Genomic DNA, 17,570 nt, shown 5'->3' with positions numbered 1-17,570 from the left:
ATTCTGAGGAAAAAAAATGAATTTAATCCATTTTGGAATAAGGCTGTAACATAACAAAATGTGGAGAAAGAGATGCGCTGTGAATACTTTCCGGATGCACTGTATATAAATAAAAACAATGAAATATAAAAGCAGGATATGCTGTTCAGTATAAAATATCCTTCCATCTTTCAAATTTCACAAATCCTTGAAAGATTTTTGGGCAGTAATCCATATATTTAAAAAGGTAATGATAGGAATACGTTTTCACTGTGCACATTTCAGTACAGCATCACAGGATGCTGGAGTCCATCCCAGCAGCATCAGGCACAAGTCAGAAATCAGTCCTGAACTGGCACTAGCTCATTACCATGGAGGAATATTTAAGACAAAATAAAAAAAAATAGAAATGAATACATTTTTAAATATTACACACATACTCTCACAACTCTGTTGCGAGTGAAGCACCAGAGTATTGGTAATTTTAACAAGCTATGTGCTTTAGCACTCAGTGGCCCCACACTGCTAGTCTGCGTGGTCTACCATTTAATGGCTAAGCTGTTGTTGCTCATTGATGCTTCCACTTTACAATAATAGCACTTACAGTTGATTGGAGAAGATGTAGCAGAGCAGAATTTTCACATAATTTCTTGTACATACAATACAATACAATTTATTTTTGTATAGTAGCCTAAAATCACACAAGAAGTGCCGTAATGGGCTTTAACAGGCCCTGCCTCTTGACAGCCCCCCAGCCTTGACTCTCTAAGAAGACAGGGAAAAACCCTTGTAAAGAAAAAACAGAAGAGATCTTGGGTAAGGCAGTTCAAAAAGAGACCCCTTTCCAGGTAGGTTGGGTGTGCAGTAGGTGTCAAAAAGAAGGGGGTCAATACAATACAATACACAGAACAGAACAAATCCTTAATACAGTATAAAAACAAAATTTTTTCAAGTACGGAGCAGAATTTAACAGTAGATGATATCACATAATATGATTTGGATTTGTTTAGAGTCCTGGAGACCTCAGCCATCAAGCTGCCTCCCCCATTTGGCCAGTGCTGGGCCAGCCAATCCAATGAAAGGACCCCTCTACCCCACAATTCCTGCGATCCTCCATCAGGGATGACTTTACAAAACAACTTGGCAGGTGGTCCGTGGCACCAAGTGCCACATTTGAGTACCGAGAAGAGAAACAGAATAGGTGAGGGTTAGTAACAAATTATAAGTATCATGTTACTTATGTTTCAGTGCTAATGACTAACAGCAGAGATGCAGTCTGTACAGTTAATCAGCAGCTCTAGTCAGGGTGTGCTAAACTGAAGTCATGAGTCTTCAGCCGGGATTTAAAAGCTGAGACCAAAGGGGCATCTCTTATAGTAGCAGGCAGACCACTCCACAGTTTAGGGGCCCTGTAATTAAAAGCTTGACCTCCCACTGTTATTTTATTAATCCTTGGAATCGCAAACAGACCGGCATCTTGAGATCTTAATGTGCATTCTGGTTTGTAAGTCATGTTAAGTTCAGACAAGTAAGCCGGACCTCGAACATTTAATGCTTTATATGTTAAAAGGAGGATTTTGAAATCGGCCCTAAACTTAACCTGGAGGCAGTGTAAGGATTTAAGAAGTGGACTTATGTCTTCGTATTTTCTTGTTCTTGTAATAATTCTTGCAGCAGCATTTTGGATTAGCTGGAGGCTGTATAGAGAACAGCTTGAACATCCAGTGAACACCGCATTGCAGTAGTCAATCCTACTAGAATTGTATAAACTGTCAAAAAATGAACCATTTGAACTCAATCATTTAGAGGGGTGTCCATAACCTTTTGGCGACATAGTGTAGATGCAAAGGTGAGATACAGATGTAAAAGTAACTATATGTAGGATAGATCGAGCACAAGATAGTCCAAGAACTTGCACACAAATAAACGAGTGCTTCTCTTCTCTCTGAGCTGGTATTCCAAACCTGAGTAAATACGCATCCTCCAAAGAACGTAACAGATCATAAATGGAAGGCTCCATACATTTACAACTTAATAGCCTATCATAAATGCCCACTGTTTGAATGCAAGTGCAAGGACACTGAATCCCTCTGTATGTTAAGCACTTCCTTTCCAACAAAAAACAAATATTCCGAGTACCTCATAACCCCTCCATCAAATGAAAAAATGCTGAAGGAAGCAAAGAAAACCAAATGTGATTTAACACATAAGTGTCCACACTGTACACGAGTGAATGCTCTCTGTGACAGATCCACCAAGTGAGCCCACCATGAAGGTTTAGCAGATTTAGAAACTAGCCCTGATAGGGAGGGGGGGGGATTGTCCATTGCCTTATGTCTACAGCCTAAACCTCTGAACTGCGCTCTTATTTATAGCACAGGCAGCTGACATTTAAACATAACATCATTCTTGAAGAAGTGACGCTCTGATGCTGCCTGCTGCTGCTTGTTTACTATTGTTTTAGAAATTACAATCCCAGAAAGCAAACAGTCTTGGGTTAAAAAAATAACTTGATACAGATAGATTAATAGTTTACTGAATTTCTAATAAGTATAACAAGAAGATGCATGAAATAATGTGTTTGGAAAGGACAGATCAGGATCAGATCAAGACCTATGATAGCTCTGACCCTAACCCAGTAGGCTGGTTTATTCATTTCTTCTATCGTTACTTTGGTGTATTAGTAGACCATCTCTTCTCAAGTGTGTGTCTTTGTTCGTAGTGTGCACATTAGAATATTAGAAAATCTTTGACAAGAACATGCCATTCAAACCAAAAAAAAAGCTCACCAATCTGATCCTATCCACCTGATTTTTCCAAAATAACATCAAGTTTAATTCTGAACATCCCTAAAGCCGTGCACTCCACCATATACTACTTGATCATTTGTTCCATGTGTCTCTGTGTGAAGAAAAACTTTTTTTTATTTTTAAATGTTTTTGAGAAATCTACCCATAACATGTTTCTAACTGTGTCCCGTGTTCTTGCTGGACTCATTTTACTCACTTTGTTTCCCCATCACCTCAGGTCAAGAGTCTGGGTGTCATCCTTGACAGTTCTCGATCTCTCCAATCTCACGTTAATAACGTCACCCGGTCTGCTTAGTCCCACCTACGTAATATTAATCGCATCCAACCCTCCCTCACTCCCCATACCACTGCCATTCTTGTTCACAGTCTTGTTACTTCTCGTCTGGACTATTGCAGTTCGCTCCTCTTTGGTGTCTCTAATAAGCTTCAGCTGCTCCAGAATTCTGCTGCTTGCATCATTACTTGAACCCCGTCTATTCACCATATTACTCCAGCCTTGCAGCAGCTTCATTGGCTCCCGATTAAGTTTTGAATTGATTTTAAAATTCTTCTATTAACATTTAAGGTCATTCATAACCTTGCCCCTCCATATCTGTCCATGTCTTCATGTTGCCATTCCCTCCTCCTCCTCTGTCCACCTGACCATCCCTCTCACCCATATAACCACCATTGGGAGCAGAGCATTCAGCCATTCTGCTCCAAAGCTCTGGAACTCACTACCTACTAAGCTTAGAAACTTTCAAATGTAAACCTAAAACCCATCTTTTCAAAATGGCTTTTACTCAATGATTACAATGGCTTTGTTTGGTTATAAATTTTTATATTTTCTGGTGCTTTAAGTTCTGTTTATAATGTGCTTTTTTATCTATTGTTTGTTCGGTGTCCTTGAGTGTTCTTAGAAAGGCACCTTTGTATAAATAAAATGTATCTCTCTATTATAAAAGAAAATCTTGGAAAAGACGAAACTATTGCCAAGAGATTTTTTCAAGTCCCGCCCTCCTCTCAGCCATTTCTGGTTAACAGCCCACAGCGACGGTCCTCTCACCTCTCATTCGTGTGAATGTTTTTGTCAGACACAGCTCCTGCGCTCTCAGCTCTTATAAATTTGTACGTTTTCCTCACTTTACGTTCCCAATAAAAGAAGATTTATTATGTCCTTATTGAAGAATTTCATCCCAAAGGGTTATCAACAGAAGAAATGAGTACACGGGCAATCCTAGCACCGAGAAACAATGAAGTCAAACAAATTAACATGAAAATCATTGATAGGTTACACAGCAAATTGGTGAAATGCGTATCAATAGACTCTGCTGAAACAGTTGGTGGTGATGGTGCGGAAGATGAAAACATCAGCTTACAATATCATGAAGAATAACTACAACTGTTAACACCGTCTGGTCTTCCACCAGCAGAATTACTGTTGAAAGAAGGACGTATCATAACGTTACTGCGTAATTTATATCTGAGTGATGGGCTATACAATAGGACAAGATTAGTTGTATTGAGAATTGGTCGAACAATTCTGACATGTAAAATTTTAACATGCGACAAGAAAGATAATGTAGTACATCTTCAGGGGATAACATTAGACACCAAAGGAGATCTTGATATGCCATTCGTATTTAAACATTTACAGTTTCCCGTTAGAATAGCTTTTGCTATGACAATTAACAAATCACAGGGACAAACAATCGAAAAAGTCGGGTTGTTTATTAGAGAGAAAGAAATGAAATTCACTCACAGGCAGTTATACGTTTCGTTGTCACGATGTAAGTCCGAACACGGAATCAAAATTCAAGGCGATATTGACGAAAAGTTAATTCCAGTTATTGTTTTTAGTGAAGTTTTACAGTAAAAGTGTTAGTTTAAAAAGTATTTCCGTGTTAATTTCAGAACCAAACAGAACAAAAACATATAATGCAACGAATAACTCTAATGCAACATGAAACATAATTTTCTTTCAATTTGTTACGTTTGACTATTTTTTACTATGGTTAATTACTCGCTCTAATGTAGCTATTATGCATATGTAACAATTCCCATGAAAATAACAATCTGTTTAAACTGTACATCGGCTTCCCAATACGCGAGCAGCAGAGCTGTAAAGTGGCTAGCATGTGGCATCCACCCGGGGGTTGGCAAGCGAAACGAGCAGGGGACCTAGTTATTATTATTATTATCTCTCTATATATAAAAGAAAATCCTACGATACGCGATAATCTCGAAAGACATTTTAAAGACCCGTGAGACCAAGGAGACTTGCCATGGTGTGTCTCACGGGGACCATAAACATGAGACTTGGTGCCAAGAGATTATCCCAGGGCCGTAGCAAAAAAGGACAGCGGCTGTACAGGCTTTAAAAAGATCGAAGGGCAGCATGACAGCAGCTACCCCACCCCGAACGTGAGCAGCGTTATACGTCCTGCAAGAAAGAATTCAGCCACGCCCAGGGCCAGTAATAAAAGACAGGTATTGCTTTTACAACGTCACGCGAGACCAGGCAGTGAGCCATCATTTAAAACAAGTCAACAGACCTCTAAGCTAGCAGTTGTTGGATTGCTTTTGGCAGGCAAGCATCATGTGCTCCGAGCTCTTAAAACAACGACATGCGACAGGCAGAAGAGGCAGCTAACAAGTAGCAAAAAGACAGCAAATGATCCAAAGGCATATCCTTAGTGTACATTCAGCCACAACACCCTTCACAACACGAGCAGCATTATACGTCTGGGAAGAAAGAGATGTAACCACTCAGGGGGCCGAAAATAAAGGACAAGTATTGTTTTTACAAAAGTTTTTAAAGTAAAAGTAAAAATAATGCATATGTAACAATTCCCAAGAAAATAACAATCTCTTTAAATTGTAGATTGCCTGCCTAAGGTAAAGTCATCCCTGATGAATGGGGACGTTGGAATGAGGGGTCCTTTCATCGGATTAGCGCTATTTCAGATGTGGAATGGCAAAATGGGGGAGGCAGCTTGATGTATGAGGTCTCCAGGACTTAAAACAAATCCAAATCATATTATGTGATATCATCTAATGTGAAATTCTACTCCGTCCTTCTAGAAGTTTTATTTTTATACTGTATTGAGGATTTATTCTGTTCTATGTATTGTACTGTACGGCTCAGAATTAAAATACAGTAAGTAAAAAGACAAAGTAGAACTTTATAAAGACGTTTACAAACGCTGGCGCTAACACATGCAGAGCAGGTTAGAGACTATGAAACCAGTGAAATTAGAAAGGCTCAAAAAAACAAAAAAAATGGCGCTATACACATGTGGAGAAAGTTAAAGGATATGAAAGTAGGAAAATTAGAAAATATAAAAAAAAGAAAGTAAAGATCGCAGTACAGAACAAACAAAGTGCCTCATTTAACTCTGCACCAGTCTAACTTTGGTTTTGCACAATAATTACTACACTATTGCACCTTAACACTTAATTCTACTTTATTCACATAATTTTACTTATTTATGATGTTCTACTATACTGTTATCTTTCAATCTATGACTTTTTGTTAATCTAACTGATATTCTTCTAACTTTGCACAGTTTTTGATAAGCGGATCAGGATGTATTTCACTGCGTGTTGTCCTGTATAACTATGCATGTGACAAATAAAAAATCTTGAGAATTTCAAAAACGGAGTTTACCGTACATGCATTTATTGGTTACTTTGTTCATGTATATATATTTATCTGTCTGCTTATTTAAAAAGCTACATTTACCCCAGGAGTCAAAAACGTTCTGTCTAGCCTTTGTACAAAAACCTAGAGAAAAGCTGGGGTATCACCTTGGTAACCCCATGTACTTTTGGAACTGTGAGAGGAAAATAGCAGGACTTTACAGACAGGAGTCCAATGCAGAATTGTACTTACTTTGTTACTTTGTAAAAAAAAATGATTAACTGCTGATGATGTCGATCGTTTTGTCTGTACTGAAATTCCAAACAGAGAAACCTGTCATGACCTCATTAAAAAGATTCAGCACATTGGGACTCGCAAGATTACAAATATTGTTTTTACAGAAGTTCTGAAATAAAAGTGAAACTAATGAAAGAGCAACAATTCAAAGAAAAAAAAATCTTAAAAGTGTGTATCCGGAAAACCAAACACGGGGGTTGGCAAGCGAAGCGAGCAGGGGGCGAAGCCCCCTAGTTATTATTATTTTTAAAGTCACCATATCAATCCACAGGACTAATTCCCCTCATAATTTTAAACACTTCATTTATGTTACCTCATAATCTCCTTTTGCTTAACTGAAAAGGTTCAACTCATTCAATTTCTCCTCACAGCTCATAACACTTAGTCCCGGAATGATCCTAGTTGCTCTTCTTTGGACTTTTTCTACAGCTGCTATGTCTTTTTTTATAGACTGGAGACCAAAACTATACACAGTACAGTAATCCCTCGCTATATCGCGCTTCGCCTTTCACGGCTTCACTCCATCGCGGATTTTATATGTAAGCATATTTAAATAAATATCGCGGATTTTTCGCTGCTTCGCGGGTTTCTGCGGACAATGGGTCTTTTAATTTCTGGTACATGCTTCCTCAGTTGGTTTGCCCAGTTGATTTCATACAAGGGACGCTATTGGCAGATGGCTGAGAAGCTACCCAACTTACTTTCTCTCTCTCTCTCTCTCCCTCTCTCTCTCTCTCTCTTGCGCTGACGTAGGGGGTGTGAGCAGGGGGGCTGTTCGCACACCTAGACGATACGGACGTTGCTACCTTCTGTGTGCAGCTGCTTCCTGAAGGTCATGCTGCACGGTGCTTCGCATACTTAAAAGCTCAAAGGGCACGTATTGATTTTTGACTTTGTTTTTCTCTCTCTCTCTCTCTGCTCCTGACGGAGGGGGTGTGAGCTGCCACCTTCAACAGCTTTGTACCGGCGGTGCTTCACATACTTAAAAGCAAACAGCCCTATTGATTTGTTTGCTTTACTCTCTGTCTTTCTGACAGACTCTGCTCCTGACGCGCACTCCTTTGAAGAGGAAAATATGTTTGCATTCTTTTAATTGTGAGACGGAACTGTCATCTCTGTCTTGTCATGGAGCACAGTTTAAACTTTTGAAAAAGAGACAAATGTTTGTTTGCAGTGTTTGAATAACGTTCCTGTCTCTCTACAACCTCCTGTGTTTCTGCGCAAATCTGTGACCCAAGCATGACAATATAAAAATAACCATATAAACATATGGTTTCTACTTCGCGGATTTTCTTATTTCGCGGGTGGCTCTGGAACGCAACCCCCGCGATGGAGGAGGGATTACTGTACTCCAGGTGAGGCCTCACTAGTACGTTAAATAACTTAAGCATAACCTCCTATAATTTGTAACTTGTTGTAGTTTATGAGTTTTAGTTTTGTTTTCTTCTGGTTTTACATCACATGATTACAAAGTGTTCTTGGCTATTAAATGATCATTTTCTTTCTATACAGCACCAAGTGTTCTGATTGGTCAGATTCCTCGCCTATGCGGCTCATACCAGGGGTCAGTCCAATTACCGTCAGGTTAAACATGGTGGCACAGCTGATATGTTGTATCCCTCTCTTAAATTTTAGTCCCAGGCAGTGAAAAATGGAGTCAGTTCCCGCAGGTCCTGGACTGATGAATGAATGAGACTGGCTGAACTATCCTACTGCTGTTTCTGTTGATTTAAAAAGCAAAGGGTTTTCCTTCGGTATAAAAAGTATATTCAGACCGGGTCAACTGCCGCATCACTTACTTGTGCTAAAGCACCTGCATGCAGCAAAGCCAAGTCAGCAGTCCAGCTGCATCCAGGAACCAGGAGAGCATAAATTGTGACGATGTAGAAAGGAACACAATAGAGCATATACATCAGCATCTGGAACACAAGAAAGATGACACTGACATGAGTTAAAAGGAAAAAAAAAAGCCTCTAATAAAAACTAAACACAAAATCAAGTAATGTGTTACACCGTGAGTAGCACTGATTCCTCAAGGTTCCTGTGTCTTTGGTTCAAACCTTGAGCTTGAATATTGTCCATGTGGGTTTTGCATGTTCTCCCTGTGTCTGTGTGAGTTTTCCTTTTGTTACTCCTGTCCTCTCCCACATGCGCAATAAAACTATAAAAATGAAGTGAATTGGCAATTCCAATTGTCATAAGCAAGGGAGTGTTTGTGAGTGGAGCCTAAGAAGGACTGGAACCCTGTCCAGATCTATTTCCTGCCTTTCTCGGTAGCCTCTGTGACCTTTAAGTTAAGTCTCTGAATGTCGTACATAGAGGAATTAATGCAGTAGAGCATCCTCCAGACTATAAGAGGCAAAAGCATTCCTAAAAACCTACCTGCTTTGGCCCAAATTATTTTCCATCTTTCTTGAGAAGTTTCCATCACTGTTTCATGGCTGTGATTCTTGAAACATGTCCTGTGCGCTGTGTCAAGTCAAGTTGGGGAGCATGCACTGGTACAGCGCGTTGCCGCACCCACCACATGACGAAACAGCTCGGGATCCCGGTTGGCAACCCCCCAGGCAGATACGTGGTCCAGTCCCACCCTCTGGAAATGACCCTCTATCTGCAGCAGCCTGGTGTTACATGGGCGACCTGGGTCCTCAACAATGAGGGTCCTGTGAGCCGGATCACCTTCGGAGAAACGCGTCACATGGCTGTAGTGCCATAACTGATGCTCCCTCACAATGCAGGTCATGTGCCTCATTTGACAAAGTCAAACCAGCGGTACCCAAGGACCCTCCGAGGAGACACAGCACTGAAGGAGTCCAGTCTTCATCTCAGGTCACTGAATAGCGTCCATGTCTCGCAACCATATAGCAAAACAGGAAGCCTTGTGTGCCTGTTCCTTTAGGGGGCGATATAGCTCCCTAGTTGGAATAAGTTCTCTTGTAATTGTGGCGTTTTAAGTAACTGAAAACTATATAGATATGAAATTAAAAGGCGATATCCCTCCCATAGTTATACGGCGGTAAAAATCACATAAGAGAAAATAACTTAGCTTTCTTTACTGACGATTTACGCGCCATTACAGACGGGAAGTCTATGGCAAAGACAATACCAAGGTGGGATCTTGATCTATACAGTCTGCCATCTTTCGTCGCTGCACTGGAAGGCTTTTCAGGATGGATGACAATATCACCCATCCGTCCGTCGGCTAAGAAGTATTGGCTGATGTTCAAGTCTTTTATACTGGTTCCTCCACGTACAGGCCCCCATATGTCAGCAAATAGTCCATTTCCAAACAAGGAAAGAAGAAGATTTTGTGCTGACAGAGGACAGATGTATACTATTCTGTCTTTAGGCTGACTATACATTCCTCCAGCTGTCTTTGTCTATCTTGTCCTATGCTTGGCTCGGCAATTCTAAATGTTGAGCCCCTTTGTACTAAACCTGGCTCAGCTATGCATGTACAAAGAAAAGAAAAATGGATTTAAAATGTCTGCACAGAGACAGTGACATTAAACTTAATATTATAACAACCTTATTATAACAGTTCCTTGCGTGCATTAAGTGCCAAGTAACATGAAAGACAAAAGTACTTTATTGAATGTAAAGCGCCGTACATTTAAAGCGTACACAAAAAGAAGTAAAGCATCTTTAAGTATAGAAACACCTAAGGTTTGACAAGAAAGGCTAAGTTTAGAGAAGATACGTTTTTATTAATTTTTTGCCTGATATTCTATGTGTGTCACAACCTTTTTTCTTTATTCTTGTGTGGATCGTTTGCTTTGAATTTTCACTAAATATTTTAAAACAAACTTTTGAACTGAGAGATTTTTCAGCACGAGCTTTACCCGCACTTGAACCCACCTTACACTCCTGCAGTCTCTCATGCGCTGTGTGCTTAACCATTCATCTTTTTGGTTGACGCTTTGCTTGAAATGTCCGACTTATGACATCTCCTAATTCCAGTTCCTCTCAAAGCTGCTGCCAAGTCATTCTACCATGGGCTTCTTCCAGCTGCTAGTAACTGAAAGTGTTGACTGTTCTTAGAGGAGAATTCCCCATGCAGTCTTCTCTGGTGTTGGGGAGCTGGGGTAGGGCACTGGGGAAGGGACATCTGTCATGGATGCTGCAAGATTAGGGTTCAAGCACAGCTTCTATAATGCTGGTGTCTTTTCTTTAAAGTGGTGTTGGCGAAGATAAACCCTGGATTTTAATTTCTGCTTGAATTTCTTTTATCATTAAGTGTATTATGGATGAATTTCCCCTACTGCTCTGTGAAAAGCTGCTTTGATTTTTCTCCCTTTTAGATAGATACTTTATTAATCCCAAGGGGAAACTCACATACTCCAGCAGCAGCATACTAATAAAAAACAATATTAAATTAAAGAGTGATAACAAAGCAGGTAAAACAGACAATAACTTTTTGTATAATGTTAACGTTTACCCCCCCCCCGGGTGGAACTGAAGAGTCGTGCTTAGTGCAGTTGCCTCATAGCTTTAGAGACCTGAGTTTGTCTGCATTACACTGGCATGTCCTCCTGCGTCTGTGTTGTTTTTCCTCTAGTTATGCCATTTTTGTCCCTCATCCCAAAGACATACAGTACAGGTAAGACTGAATGGCGACTCTAAACAGTAAAGACTGAGACAGCAGAATGGTACAATGCTTCTGGAATAGGTGAACACAGAAGAAGAAGAAGAAAAAAAGGAATTGACCCCTTTCACAAAATCAAAAGTGAACTACACCTAATTTCTATTATGTAGCCACTAAGGGATTGAGCTTATTCTACTTCACTTTCACTTCAAACAGTCGGTTTTCACATTTAAAAAAGCATCATAAAATGTTAACCAATGTATTTTGATAAATAAACACAAAAAAAAAAAATCCAACCTGGAAAAAGGCTATCATATTTTTTTGGAGGAATTCCTTTAAAATTAGCAAAGGAAGCTTGTTAACTTTCTTTTGCCAGTAGGCTAACAGTGTCAGCCCAATCTGTTTTTTTCCCCTCTTTTTTTAATACAAGAGTAAATCAAAAAGTAAAGGAAATGTGAAAATTACGCAGTATGCACAACGGAGAGAAGCTGATGCAATACCACAAGTTTGCAATGGCTTATGGGTAATTTGAAAGCAAACAGTGAAGCACTCTCCCGTTTGTCTAGTTGAAGTAAAGGTCAAATGAACACGGACCCTCTGCTGCAGGATTGCACCATTGTTAAGCAACACACCATAGTGACATCTCTTTGGACAGAGGCAATGAAACCTGCTGGAATAAAGCGCATTATAACAAACTAGTCATTTAGCCCGTTACAATAACGGGCGCTAGAACAGTAGTGCATAAACATTAGTAGGAACAGTCTATATTAAATGGCAAGGGACTTTGAGCTCATTCTTTTTGTTGGTCGTATTTTTCTTTCTTCCAGCCTTTCTTTTGTTGATGTTTACTTGCTGAGCTGACCGTTCTTCGTGGGCTGCCGCCGTGTATTGTGTGTCTTTAATTTTCTGTGACAGTAATACTGTCTTGTACGTCCGCTGGCTTGTACGTCCGTAATATACCTTTAATTTTCTCTGGCGGTAATGCAGGCGTGCGCATCGGTAATATGCCTTTAATCTCCTCTGACAGTAATACTGGCTTGTATGTGGCTGTAATATGCGTCACTGTATTGTGTACCTTTAATTTCCTCTCGCAGTAATACTGGTTAGTATTTCCGTAAAACGCCTCTAACTTTCTCTGACAGTAATATCGCGCATCGCACCGTGCCCCGCGCATGCGCACTTCACCAGAAGACACACACACACGGACACCTGGAAGCACAAAGGGATTTTATTATAACAAATGTTTGTGATGCGCCATCTGTTGAAGTGACAAACGCAATGCATATATCTCTATTATATGCCATTTTGTATGGAAATCGTAAAGGCAGTGTTAATGTTTTGGACAGGAAGGCCAAATGCAATACAGATACACAGAGAGACACTCATCTTTTTTATTAAGGTGGATTACATCTCTGTATTATAAAAGGGAAATCCTGGGACGAGACTTTTTCAAAGAGATAATTTCAAGTCCCGCACTCCTCTCAACCATATTCAACCACACACACACAGTCCTATCACCTCTCATTCGTGTGAATGCTTTTGTCAGACACACTTCTTGCACACTCAGCTCTTATAAATTTTTACGTTTTCCTCATTTCAAGTCGTATATGAAAAGTCCTCCGTTTCATCCTTTAAAGAAGCTTTTCTGGACAGTATTGTTATAAATACAATCTATTTGTTTCATTCGTAATAGTCCATTTCTGGACAATAATTCTATACGTTCTAGATGACACGTCAGCAACTAAGCAATGAAGAAAAGGCAGCACGTTGAAAAAAGGCCCAAAAGCGTTGGAGAGAAAAGAATTCAAAAAAGTGAAATAATAATCTAAGTGCAAATTCAGAAGATAAGGGAAGTAATAATCAGCCAGCACCAAGTGGAATTGAAAACCTAGCAGCTCTAAGTGGGGTCGGAAATAAAAGACAAAGAGTAGAAGGCAAAGTAGAACGTCGTAAAGAGGTTCAAAAATGTTGGTGTGATACACATGCAGGGGCAGGTTAGAGATTATGAAAGTAGTAAAATTCAAAAGGCACGAAAAACTGATAGTAAAGATCACATTAACGTTAACAAACGGAAATTATTATTCGGTGAAATAACGGAACAGCGAATAGAGATCGAATATATGGATATAGGTGATATGAGAGAAGTATATTGTTTGGCTTTAAACTTTAAGTCAGAAAAATGTAGATCATCTAATTTGTGTTGCCATCAGGGAAAAGTAGTGTTTCTTCACAATGAAGAGGCGTATCCGCGAGAATTAAAAGATTTGTTTTGGTGTATGTTTTTACTGAAGTGTTACAGTAAAAGTGTAAGTTTAAAAAGTATTTGCGTGTTAATTTCAAAGCTAAACAGAACAAAAACATATAACTCAACGAATACCTCTAATGCAACATGAAACATAATTTTCTTTCAATTTATTATGTTTTAGTATATTGGGAGAAGGATGATAAGGATAGAGCTGCCAGGGAAGAGGAAAAGAGGAAGGCATAAGAGAAGGTTTATAGATGTGGTGAGAGAGGACATGCAGGTGATGGGTGTGACAGAACAAGATGGAGAGAACAGGAAGATATGGAAGAAGATGATCTGCTGTGGTAACCCCTAATGGGAGGAGCCAAAAGAACAAGGATTTTTTACTACGGTTAATTACTCGCTGTAATGTAAAAAGTCGGTTTACTAATTAGAGAGAAAGAAACGATATTCACTCACGGGCAGTTGTATGTTGCATTGTCACGATGTAGGTCCAAACACGGAATCAAAATTCAATGCGATATTAACGAAAAGGTAATTCAAAAATTTTTACTGAAGTGTTACAGTAAAAGTGTAAGTTTAAAAAGTATTTGCATGTTAATTTCAAAGCCAAACAGAACGAAAACATGTAACGCAATAAATACCTTTAATGCAACATGAAACATATATTTCTTTCAATTTATTACGTTTTACTATTTTTAACTATGGTTACTTACTCATTACTTAGTTCTGTTATGCATAGTAAAAATATTACTTTAAATTGTACATCCAGTTAACCACACCTGGGGGGTTGGCGAGCGAAGCAAGCAGGGGGCAGAGCCCCCTAATATTAAACAAAAAATCAACACTGATTTAATTTAAACACCAATTCTCCTCTAAGAGTATTTAGAATATTAGAAATTATTAGAAATATTGCGATGGGGAATAGCCCATTCAGCCCAACAAGCTTGTATATTCTATTCATCTCGATTGTCCAAAATAACATTTGAAGGTCCCTAAAGTCCTTCCCTCCACCACAGCACCTGGTCATTTATTCCACGTGTATATGGTTCTTTGCACGAAGAGAAAAATTTCCTGTGCAAAATCTGCCCTTTACAAGTGTCCTTGTTGCAGAATTTATTTGAAGCAGCAGTCGGGATCCCCTGTACTAATTCCTTTCATGATCTTAAACTCTTCAGCCCTCTTCAGCTCTCTTTATCTCCATTTGCTTAAACAGATAAGGTTCAGCTCCTTCAATTTCTCCTCATAGCTCAGTCCTGGAATCAGCCTGGTCACTGTTCTCTGGACTTACTCTAGCACTGCTATGTCTTTTTTTAATATGGAGACCAAAACTGAACCTGTTTGTCCAGGTGAGACCTAACTTGTGAATTATAAAGCTTAAGCATGAACCTCTTTGACTTGTACTGCACACTTCAGGTTGTTATATAACCTAACATCTATAAGAATGCTATAAGAATCTATAAGAATGCTATAATTATTATTGTTTTATCTGTGTTTTTATCTTGCCTTGCCTTTGTTTAATCTTTTTATGTTGCACTTTGAGATTTACTGCTAATGTAAAGTGCCCCTATAAATAAAATGCATTATTATTATTATTATTATTATAACATCTTATTAATCTTTTTAATAGCTTTTGTAGGCTGTCTGCATTTAGATAGTGATGAGTGTGGCTTGACTCCCAGGTTCTTTCCAAAAGGTGTACTTTCTACTTCCTACATGTAATACTTTACATTTCCTTAAATTACATTTCATCTTCCAAAAATCTGCCCAAGACTGTGTGCTGTCCAAATCTCACTGTAACAATTTAGCTGGTTGCACATTATCTGCCCTTCCACCTAGTTTATTAACTCATTTTAATCATATCTAAAACTTTTGCAGACATTGCCAAGCAGGTTTGAATGAACGAAGGAGACATTTAATTTAAAAACAGATTCAGATCTAGCCTGTAATGTACTGTAGAATGCCACAAATTCGTCATGTAGCAGTTGCTGGTGCCAACACCTGAGCACTTCCAGGAAAGCGTAGACCACAAGGTGCTCTGTAAATATTTATCTCCATATAATGAGCACACACCAGCACAAAATATTAGAAACAAACTTCAGCAGTGACCTTCAGAGAGGACAGAACCACTTTCTAGGAGTCAGTCTAGATAGTGCTGGCTGCATTTCAGTGTTCTGTAAAGGGTTTAATAAATCAGAGCAGACTAGCTTTCTTTATTGCTTTATTGTACGTTTGGTACTGATTTATAGATGGGACGGACAGACTTTTCAATACCTTAAAGTTTTAAAACCTTTGAATGAAACCTGTCACATCCATCCATCCATCCATTTTCCAACCCGCTGAATCCGAACACAGGGTCACGGGGGTCTGCTGGAGCCAATCCCAGCCAACACAGGGCACAAGGCAAGAACCAATCCCGGGCAGGGTGCCAACCCACCGCGGGACACACACAAACACACCCACACACCAAGCACACACACTAGGGCCAATTTAGAATCACCAATCCACCTAACCTGCATGTCTTTGGACTGTGGGAGGAAACCGGAGCGCCTGGAGGAAACCTACACAGACACGGGGAGAACATGCAAACTCCAAGCAGGGAGGGCCCGGGAAGCGAACCCAGGTCTCCTAACTGTGAGGCAGCAGCGCTACCACTGCGCCACCGTGCCGCCCCCCAAAAGATAACATGCAACAACTAACTGATGATCAAGAATTTTAAAAAGTCATGAAAGGATTTTCTTACCTGGATTTTAGGGTAAGCTGTGGGATCTTTAAGATATGGCTCCTGGAATTGAACGTACTGTTGGCAAAGTTTAGCAGGACAGTCTAAAGTAACCTGAAATTTCACCAAAAAAAAAGTATAAACATCCTTTATTTTAAAATATGTTAACATCTCTCTATTATAAAAGAAAATCTTAGGACAAGAGTTTTGCTAGGAGATTTTTTTCAAGTCCCATTCTCCTCTCAACCATTTACAAACATGCCCGCCGCGGTCCTCTCATTCGTGTGAACGCTTTTGTCAGACGCAGTTCCTGCGCTCTCAGCTCTTATAAATTTGTACGTTTTCCTCATTTTAAGTCGTTTATGAAAAGTCCTCAGTTTCATCCTTTAAAGAAGCTTTTCTGGATAGTATTTTTAGACATAAAATCATTTCGTTTCCTTCGTTGTAGTACTTTTCTGGTGTCGCAGGAGGCTGGGGGACAGACCCGGCTGGGACGCCTGGAAGGACCGAGAGGTGGCGCATTCGTCCTCTGGGCCACGAGGGGGCAACCGCCCTGGATCAGGAGAGGGCCACAGAAGGGGAACAAGGAAGCTCAAGCCCGTTGGGGGTGCCCCGAGCCTCACAGAGCCCGGGAATCATCTACTTCTGCCACACCCGGGAAAATGATGACGATCCTTCCAGGGACACCCGTAGTGCTTCCGGGTGCTCTCTCCTGACACTTCCGCCACACCAGGAAGTGTCCTCAGGCAGAGCACCTGGAGCTCATCCGGGTGAGAATAAAAGGGGCTGCCTCCCTCCAATCAGAGAGCTGGAGTCGGGAGTGGGAGCAGGTCGAAGCTCCCGTGGAGAGAGGAAAGGCAGCCCAGGGACGCTGAGAGAAAGGCCCGTGAGAAAGGTGATTTGGGCGAGGAGCACAGTGTGTTGTGTGGGACAGTGTTGTGTATATTGGAGAACAAAAATAAACATGCATTTTTGTATAAAGATGTGGTCTTCGACTGGTGATGTCCAGGCAAGTCTCACACTGGACAATAATTTTATACGTTCTAGATGACATGTCAACGACTAAGCAAAGAAAAAAGGGCCGCACATCAAAAAGAGGCTCAAAAGTGTTGGAGAGAAAAGAATTCAAAAAAGAACAATAATAATCTAAGTGCAAAGTCGGAAAATAAGGAAAGTAATCAGCCAGCACCAAATGGAATTGAAAACCTAGCAGTCCAAGCGAGGCCGGAAATAAAAGAGTAGAAAACAAAGTAGAATGTCGTAAAGAGGTTCAAAAATGTTGGCGCGATAAACATGTAGAGCAGGTTAGA

The 17,570-nt window shown here is 40.0% G+C and overlaps 1 protein-coding gene across 1 annotated transcript in view; it reads right to left on the bottom strand.

Annotated features, from left to right (window-relative positions):
• Positions 1-17,570, bottom strand: part of LOC114667909 (transmembrane 6 superfamily member 1-like) — an 86,449-nt gene that overhangs the window by 15,609 nt on the left and 53,270 nt on the right. The window contains exons 8-9 of the mRNA XM_028823428.2: positions 16,282-16,374; positions 8,508-8,627 (exon numbers count right to left, since the gene is read on the bottom strand). Coding sequence (XP_028679261.1) covers positions 8,508-8,627; positions 16,282-16,374 — 213 coding nt within the window. The remainder of the gene's footprint in view (positions 1-8,507; positions 8,628-16,281; positions 16,375-17,570) is intronic.

This window comes from Erpetoichthys calabaricus, chromosome 17 (genome assembly GCF_900747795.2).
Source record: "Erpetoichthys calabaricus chromosome 17, fErpCal1.3, whole genome shotgun sequence".
NCBI classification, from domain to species: Eukaryota; Metazoa; Chordata; class Cladistia; order Polypteriformes; family Polypteridae; genus Erpetoichthys; species Erpetoichthys calabaricus.
The sequence above is the reverse complement of the archived record's forward strand: the minus strand, read 5'-3'. Positions and strand labels throughout refer to the sequence as shown.